At 31.2% G+C, this 9904-nt stretch overlaps 1 protein-coding gene and 1 pseudogene across 1 annotated transcript; both read left to right on the top strand.

Moving 5' to 3' along the window:
* The first annotated feature begins 234 nt into the window (after positions 1 to 234).
* LOC136778098 (putative nuclease HARBI1) lies at positions 235 to 1800 on the top strand (annotated as a pseudogene).
* Positions 1801 to 4105: 2305 nt separating this feature from the next.
* LOC136778097 (uncharacterized) lies at positions 4106 to 6073 on the top strand. The gene is made up of 5 exons (XM_066734708.1): positions 4106 to 4265; positions 4383 to 4751; positions 4835 to 5139; positions 5224 to 5450; positions 5683 to 6073. Exons 1-5 carry the CDS (start codon positions 4106 to 4108, stop codon positions 6071 to 6073), a joined length of 1452 nt encoding a protein of 483 aa, XP_066590805.1.
* Positions 6074 to 9904: the final 3831 nt, after the last annotated feature.

The following is a 9904-nucleotide window of genomic DNA, read 5'->3' as shown; positions in this document are numbered from 1 at the left end:
GTCATAACAGTAAACTGCAAGTAGTGTTCCGTTTTACTTTTTTACTGCGAAAATTAACTGCAAGAAGCTAAAACGGAACGCAATTTTTATAGTAGTATCAAAGTCACGATCCTAACGACGTTAATCTTTTTTTAAAAGTAGTTTATTGGAATTTTTGTTGACGCACCGTGTCACAAATTAATTAACATTTAATTGTTAATTCAGCATTTTAATCATTTAAAAATATTTTAAACAATGGAGATTGTAACAAAAGCGCTCATCGCAAACGGAGTCAGCGATTTAGTAGACATATTAAACTCTGAATCTGAGGACGAAAACATTTTTAATGACGAAGAAATCATTTTAATAAAAATTAAAAAGTCAGATAGATCTCATTTTATTTCACGAATTCGGTGTAAAAATTATATGGAGGAAGTGGTTTCTTTATTTTCCGACAGTGATTTTAAATCTCACTTTCGGTATTCGTTTAAACTTTATAAAATATTGTATTGAATAATTAAATAAAAAAGTAATATATTTTTTATATTGCGTGTACTTATCATTTTAGAGTATCACGGAATACGTTTGTATTTATTCTGGAGCTTTTAACTCCTTATTTGGAAAGAAAAAGTGAGAAATATGGGCGTAAAACTGTTTCCCCTAAAAAACAATTATTATTAGTAATATGGATAATGGCAACTCCAAATTTAATGAGGTATGTGTATGTCATTTTTAAAATTTAAGCAGTAATAAAAAATTTTATTAAACAATTAATATGATTTCATTCCTTTAAAAATATATTAAATAGTGATAACGTTTAATTGTGCACAGATGCATCAGTGATAGATTTGGAGTAGGAAAGGCTACAGTCTGGCGAAGTGTTAGAAGAGTTGTTGATGCCCTATATTCGTTTGTTAAAGTTTTTATCAAATGGCCATCAATAGAAGAAGCAGAGAAAACATGCAGAAAAATTAATGAATGATATGGTTTTCCAAATGTTATTGGTGCTATTGATGGTACTCACATTCAGATAGCTGCGCCTAAAGAAAATTCAGAATCATATATAAATAGGAAAGGATATTATTCTTTACAATTGCAGGTGATCTTATAAGTTACACATTTTAAAAGGCAATATATAATTTCTATTGTGAATGATAAACAAATATAATATGTGTATACATGTTTTAGGCTGTATGTGATGACGAATCAAAATTTATTCATTGTTACTGCGGAGAAGTTGGGTCTGTTCATGACATGCGTGTCTTCAGACTGTCTGGTTTTACAGATATGATGACAGATTTAAACTTTCCCAATAATTCCCATTTATTAGGAGATGCAGCTTACGCAGTAAATAAATATTTATTAACTCCATTTAGAAATAATGGACATTTATCCGAAGAGCAAATTAAATATAATAATATACATTCATCATCAAGAATGATAATTGAACGGGCTTTTGGATTATTAAAAGGCAGGTGGAGAAGTATAATTTATAAATTACCCATGACACGTACTGATCTCATACCGCAGTACATTATTTGCTGCATACTTCACAACATTTGCATTTTACAAGGAGATTTAATTACTATTCCTATTATTGTAAATAATTTAAATAATATCAGCAACACAATAAATTTAAATACTTGTAGTACTACCTTAAAAGAAGAAGGTATAAGAAAACGCAATGCAATTATGTATATATTAAACAATATGTAATTTATCAAATGAACAATAAACTTTACATAGAATAAACTTTGGAAACAATATTTGTATTTCTTTACTGTTTTAGACAGCACACTTTTAATAATAGTACCTTTGTAATATAATTATCATTCATTCAATCAAAATAAAGTAACAATAATACTTTTATTAAAATTCACAGTCAGTAACGAACATTAGTTAAAGCTAATCAGTCATTGTCTCTAACGAAAGTAATTACATGACTTTTAAAGACTTTTCATCTTAAATAGAGCTTCTAAAAACAAAAATAAAGTATTTACCTCGTGAAATTAACATAAGAAAATATTTTTGAGTTTTTTTATCTATTTTTCCAGAAACTTTTGTAGTAATTCTTCTATTTTTTTAGACTTCCATTTTTTCTTCGTGTCGTTTTTGAGCCGCTTCTTCTCTTCTTTTCTTCTCTTCAGCAATTGATTTTAAATAATTATCAAGAGCTGATTCAATTTTTCTTTTTGCCGGAACTTTTTTGCAATAACTTTCTTTATTTTCTTTATTCTCTACGTTTGAACCAGCTACAGATAAAGGAGCCATCCATGGCTTTTTGTTAAGGAGGTTCTATACAGACTTTGAAGTCAATGCGATGTAAAAATATATTGTTTTTAAAACACGCGTAAAATTTTCTTATACTAATAATAATGATTCAAGATAATTAATTAATTGTTTTTAACGGGCTTGTTAAAATAATGTGGTTTTGTTAAAATGATTATAAATTGCGTTGTAATTGATTCGACTAGCGCTGTAGTTCACTCGTTTTAAATATTCCCTCGTTTTCGCTAGAGTGTTGCTTGGTCTATTTCAGCTATAACCTAAAAATATGGATGAAAATAAAGAAAAACATTCAGTCAGAGAAATTAGAGGGAGAACAAAAGGACGATTTGCAAAATTAAAAAATGTTGCGAAAAAAGAAAATGTTGTTGCCAGCTTGAGGAAGAAAAGGAAGAGTTCTGAACTGGTAAGTAGATAACCATAAAACCAAATATTAATCAAATTAGAAAATAGCATGGTTAATCAAAAAAGTGAAAATGTAAATAGAAATTAAAAAATAATAAACAGTAAGCTATAATACGCAATAAAAGTCATTTTGTAGGTTATCAATTCAGTAATGAAAAGACGTATAGTAGATTTGAACACGTTAAAAAATGATTTGTGGTGCAATAATTGCGATATTCCATTATCATTAAAAAATGAAGTAAGTGAAAAAAGAGAGGGATTATCCAGTATCCTGTCAATCAAGTGTGTAAAGTGTGAGCTCGTGCAGTACGTGCATACCAACAGTGTCAACAGCCAGGATAAATCTCATGAAATTAATTCTAGATTAGCCTTTGGTATTTATCTAATATTTATTGTTTATGTACTATAAAACTAAATTCAACCAAATTTTCATTTGACAGGTATGCTTGATGGTGGTATGGGAGAGACTCAAGTGAATACTTTGCTTACATCGCTTGATATACCACCAATATCTGCAAATACTTTGAAGAAGTATGAAAGAAAAGTTGGAGTTATAATTGAGAAATTGGCCACTGAATCTTGCGAGGAAAGTATTCGAATTGAAAAAGAATTGTCGGTAATCGAATGTCAAGATGAGCAGGAGTATGTTAATCAATGATTTAAAATATCATAAGTACTACATACATTATCCTTTTACTTTGATCAATTTCATTTTTTGTGATTTTCTTCTTTTTTAAAAAATATCAATTACACAATCATGTTTACAACTTTATACAAATATAACATCTAATTATTAATTGAAATTTTGTATTAGATAGTTGGTGTATTATAATGCATAGTTACGTATAATTTTTAAATATTTGTATAAATGTTGTATCAACAAATAATTAAAATATTCACCAAATTGTAAATTATTTTTTTTGATATTATGATGCATGTGAGGTAGTATTCATTTTCCTGGTTTATAATAGAGTAAATGAGATAGAAGATGAAGAGGTAAGCAAGGAGAAAGAGAAGAAAATTGAGAAAAAAGTACTTTTAAAAGTTGGTTTTGATGCTGGGTGGCAGAAAAGGGGTACGGGACATGCATATAACAGCTTATCTGGTATGTTTTTTTTCGTTTAGCTTGTAACTAAAAAAATGTGATATTTTTTTTAGTGTATCGTAAACTATACTTTGCCTTATTATTTTTTTTTTCATATTTAATCTATATTTTCATGATAGTAATATTGTTGTATATTTATACGATGAGTAAACCATAATTTTCAAACAAAATATTTTAGGACACAGTTCTGTGATTGGCTATCATTCAGGACAAATTTTGTCATATGCAGTTCGCTCAAAGGATTGTCGCCTATGCAAAATGGGCCATCCACCAAATGACCATGATTGTAGAAAGAATTATGAAAGTTCTGCTAAATCCATGGAGTGAAACATGGCTGTACAACTGATTACCAAAAATGAGTTGTTCGATAAAGAAAATGTCGAAGTTAATGTTTTGATAGGGGATGACGACAGTAGCACGATATCAGCTGTCAGGCGAGAAGCTTCACATCCCATTGAAAAATGGTCTGATATAAACCACTGTGTTAAAAGTTTGAACAATTCCTTATATGCAATCAAATTGTCAAAAAATTTAATAGATTATTTTTCGAGAAACTTCACAGTAGCTGTCAAATCAAATAAAAACAACATTGCTATGGTTGAATAAGCTATTGAAGCAATTGTTCCTCATGCTTTTGGCAACCACAGTCATTGTGCTGATTGGTGTAAGGGTTCTTCGTGTGAGCTCTATGTGCATCATAATTTGCCAAACGGAAAACCACTGACAGATGATAAGTTAAAAGAACGTTTAACGTCTATTTTTCACCGTTTTGCCAGTAATGCTAAAAAAATTGCCCCATGTGCTTCAACGCAAACGAATGAGTCAGTGAATAACATTGTAGCTTCAAAGAACCCCAAATCAAAACACTATAGTGCGTCAGAATCATTTAGTTTTCGAACTGCAGCAGCTGTATGTCAAAAAAATGTAGGAACTCATTACGGAGCAAAAGTCTTGCAAAGACTTTGTTTAAATCCAGGTACCTCCATTTTGTTTTCAGTGGAATTATTAAATAAATTAATTTCCAATATTTCGACTAATAATTTTTTTATATATAATTAGGAACAGAAACTGAAACTTACCGATTGAAGAAAGATAAAAAACGAGCATTAAAAGCAGCGACAATTAAAGAAATCAAGTATAAAAAAAGGAAATATGAATTAAAAAAGACAAGATCTTCACGGAACTCTGCCTATACACGAAAAGAAGGTGACTCTTACAAAAGTGGAGGATTTTTAGTAGACAATGATGAAATACTTGAAAATGCATTTGAAATTTCTGATAAAATTGCAAACATAAATAGTTGTAAAATCGTCGTTTATGATCTGGAAACCTCAGGTTTATCTATGTCTGATGAAATACTTCAAGTATCTTATAAAATTTTTAATTTTTATGAATATTATTTATATCATTATTTTTTTAATACTATTATTATTATTATTTACTGCAAGATTTCTGCTTCTACTGATAAGTCGACTTTCAATACGTATATAATACCTTCCAAGACTATATCAAAGAGCGCGTCTTCCATCACTGGTTTACATTTAGAAAATGGTGATGTATATCATAACGAAGATAAAATTGCTGCAATACCAGCACAAACAGCAGCTGGTCAGTTTTTAGATTTTTTAGAAAAATTTGATTGTCCTGTTATTCTTTTGGCTCACAACGGCACAACGTATGTTATACACTATTCTCTGACATTTATTTTTCTAAAAATGTACAAATGATTATTTTGTACATAGGTTCGATCATCCAAGATTATGTAAATTTATGGCTGAAAAGGAATTGCAAAAGAAATTTACGAGTATTGTTCATGGATTCGCTGATTCTTTACACATTTTTAAAAAAATGTTGCCAGACAGGAAATAAAATAAAGAATCATTCACGATATCTGCTCTTTTACAAAGCTACCTGCCAAATGTGGATACCAGTAAACTTCACAATGCTGTTAATGATGTTGATGCTCTTAAAAAACTGTTTATAGCAATTGGTATCACAGATGATATAATAAGAGCAAGCAGTAAAACCTGTACAGAAATAAACGATACAAAAAGAAAGAAGCTAACCATACAATCAAATAAAATTACGTTGACACGATATACAGCTGTTGTTTCTCAAAGAATGATTAATAAATTGGCTGCTGCGGGTATCAATGAAGACAAAATGCAACAAGTTTATGAAATCGGTGGTCGAGACGGAGTCCTGAACTTATTAACAGAAAATGTTGATGGCCGTCCTAGAGTAACAACGAATAAAAAAGTTGTACAAAAAATACTCAGTTTATTTCCAGAAGTTTGAATATTTATTATTTTTTAAAAAAGCATTTATTTTTAAATTATTTATTTATTATTACATTAATAATGAAACAAACTTGTATGTTGACTTTTTATGGATGGATATGTAATAAAAAAATTATTTTTCATAACTTATTATTAGCAGATTTATTGTATTTTACTGTTTTCTAATCAATTACAGTTTAATAATCATACTTACACTGTAATACAATTTGTTATTATCAAAACATCATTTCGAAGGTAATAATATCGTGAAAAGCACCATACACATTATTTGAATTTGGCGCCATAATTTCGATTCATTCATAACCTGCATTTTTCTAACTTCATTCATTAATTTCTTTTTATTTTAACCGGTAATATATACTATTTAATGTGCCGATATAAAATTAAATATTTCAACTATTACTTCTTAGTTTTTGAGTAAGATGGCAATAGGATTGTAAAAGATTTACTTCTATTTCCGGTCATATACTCATGGTCTCTCATAAGAGCCCATGTTCAAATACCAATTTTCAAAATGTCTTTTCTCGTAATTTTATTCGGCAACCTTAGCTGAAATTTTGCACGGTGATGTGTTTTTACTTTATAAACAATCTCTCAAAATTTCATTTGATTCGTAAAATTTTCGATTGATTATAGAACCCCCTTAAACAATTCATCCATAACCTGTGTAAGATAGATAGAATGTTAATGATTATTATAACAATTGTTTTTACAATGCATGCATTATTTATAATTGAAAGCATACTTCTAGATATTCCCAGTTCTTTCTGCTATTTCTTGACTTACTGTTATGATGAGTAACAGATTTGTAAGTTCTTTTAAGTGCGTGAAATTTTATAGCACATTTATTACCCTCGATATTATATCCTCGTTCTCTTAATTTGTCAGATATTTTTTGCCAACAATTTTTAACCCTTATTTTGGGATTTAGAAAATGGTTCTCAAATTCTTTATATAATGTTAGGAGCAGTAAGGTCTCCTCTCTGGACCATTGATGTTGATCTAATAAAAAAATGTAATAATTACACCTATAATAAAAGATAATACTTTTCTACATTTACCTTTTTCCAATGAGAAGCTAGGTGCTGAATCTCCCAGACTTTGATCGTCGCAGGGATCATCTACACCTTCTTCTGCTAAAATATATAAAGACATTTGTTATATTACATATAAAACACTTATATCTGAAATTTGTTGTAGAAGCGTAAATACCTAATAAATGATCTATTAAATTAGATTCATTTATTATTGCTGCAACATTATTTGAAGTATTCATTGATTTTTGTTGAGCTTCTTTTAACAATTTCCTTGCAAAATTACTATCTGTAAATTAAAATATAATAATTAAGAAGCAATTATTCACTAATAAAAACATGATGATTATACAAAATTATTAATAATTTACCTGTTCGTGCTTTTTCTGCTTCTTGTTTTGAAATAATTACTTTATACTCGTGTCCTGTTTCATCTAAAAGGATTATTTCTTCATAAAAAGCATTTGTGCTATATGCCATGGAGGTCGCCATGTTAAATTTATCAGTTCTACTGGGTCTACTACGCCTGCTTTATGTCTTTAGCCATAGCATTCGCAGTAGGAAGTGACGACAATAACTGTGACGTCATTAATTTTTGTGAGCTGTGGATTTAACTGTCGTAGTTAACTGCGGTGCATATCGGAACGCTAAACTTGTACTGTCAGCACTGCCAGTTAATAACAGAACGCAGCCTCAATGTTGCCAGAAAGTAGACCGTCGGTCTACAGAATTTCCCCCTCCACTTACAACCACAGATGCAGGCTCGTTTGCGTGAGCCATCCCCACTTCTATCGCTGCTCGATGGTCACGGACACAAGTAGAAACGTCCGTACATGTGTCGACTGGCTTCGCTCGCTCTCGGCTATCCTCGAATTAAACAGAGAGCGGAGATACTCTCTCGGACCTCTCTGTCTTTCTCGCTGTTAGCGTCTAGCAGAAGATTCGAGGCAAAATCTTTCCGCTTCGCTTTACCGAAAATCTACCAATATTCGATGTTATTTACATTTGCAGCCAAATGCCTTTATACATGATTTTCAGCATATTTATTTATAAGCATTTACTTATTTAAATCAATAATAAATTAAGGAAATGCGTATTTGATATATAATTATTATTTTAACTACAATTTCATCGTTATATTTCGTTTATTTCCGTAAAAGCTGCATTTCATTAATTTATTATTGATTTAAGTAAGTCAATGGTCAAAAAAAAAATTTAAACTTAAAAAAAAAGTACTTGGCAGGAATAGAACCCGGACCTACGAATCGCCACGCGGTTACCTTACCGTCTAGACCACGAGGCTTCTTCGGTGCACCCTAAACAAGAAGTCTTCTTAAAGACTTGAAATTTTCTTTTGAAGCGTATAAATAAACGAGCAACCGACAGCTTTATTCATTATTATTCTGCCATAATGGTACAAAAATTAAAGAATAATTATAGATTGAATGGTTTTCAAAAGCTTTTCCAATAGCCAAGAACGGAAACTACGAGCGTTGATTATTTATCTTTGTTCTTGGCTATTGGAAAAGCTTTTGAAAACTATTCAATATATAATAGTAGTGTAGCTATGCCGATACTGGAACAGTGGCGAGGGGGGTGCGGCGCGTGGGTGTCCCCGTCGCGAGGCGGGGGGTGTCCCCACTCCTCTGACGTCATGCCCTCCCCCCCTACTTGGTTAGCATATGAGTTCCCCCACTCCGCTGACGTCTCAGTAATTTTTTAATTGCTTCACGAACGTGTCATAATTTTGATATAAGTTTAGGGACTGCATTGACCCCCACCACTTATGAGTCCCCCCACTCTGATGACGTCAGGGCATATTTTTTTAATTGCTTTAGGAACTGCTGTAATTTTTAAGAGAGAGAGTGAGTGAGTGAGAGAATAGCGGTCTCGGATGTGCTATTCGGCTGAGCAAAGCGTTTCACGCTCGCCGCTACCTAAAATGGCTACGATCATCTTTTAAATATTTTTTCCATATACGATTGTCTTTTCTTCTTCTTCCATGGAGAGCGTTCCAGGAGAGAGAGAGAGAGAGAGAGTATAGCGTTTCACGCTTATCTGGACCGAGTCCATTGTCCTAACACGAGGTAATATATCTCAACTATACCCCCTCCCCTGATAAAACCCACCCTAAAGCAGTTTTGGTGCGATCTACTGACTGTGGATTGACACACCATATGTATGAAACTCTACTACTACTACTACTATTAATTTGAACCCCCTATGTAAGGATAATGTGGATGAAGGAACATAGATTGGTAGGAAAATAAAACGATAGATTTAGGGGAAAAAGCCCGAAGGCATAAAAAACCCTTTTTATTTTAAACAACATACAAAATTATAAACATTAAAAAATCAATGTCTCAACAGCCTTAGGTAACTAAGAGGAGGAGGAAGCTGCAGGGTAGACATAATTGGAACAGCATCTGTGAACAAAAACAATATTTATTATTATTTTCACAATTTAATGAATGAATTAATTAATTAAATAATATTATAAGAGTCTAAACTTGTAACAATTCTTACCAGTTACCATAGATCATTTTCACATTCTATGGTATTATGACCATAATCTTCACAAATGCTGCACCAACTTGGAGCAGGGCAAGTTATGGCCAGATGTCCATAATCACTGCATCTTTGACACCAATAGAATGGCGTCAAATCTACAACAGACTCTGTTTGTGTAGCCGTGGTTCGTGTCTATACAGAAAATAAAAAATATTACTCTCTATTTTATCAATTGAAATAATAATAATAATAATTTACTTACAGTTTGTGGAGATTCCTGATGT

This window comes from Prorops nasuta, unplaced genomic scaffold (genome assembly GCF_024137725.1).
Source record: "Prorops nasuta isolate Cenicafe-Biocafe unplaced genomic scaffold, Cenicafe_Pnas_1.2 PNAS00013, whole genome shotgun sequence".
Taxonomy (NCBI): Eukaryota; Metazoa; Arthropoda; class Insecta; order Hymenoptera; family Bethylidae; genus Prorops; species Prorops nasuta.
The sequence above is the reverse complement of the archived record's forward strand: the minus strand, read 5'-3'. Positions and strand labels throughout refer to the sequence as shown.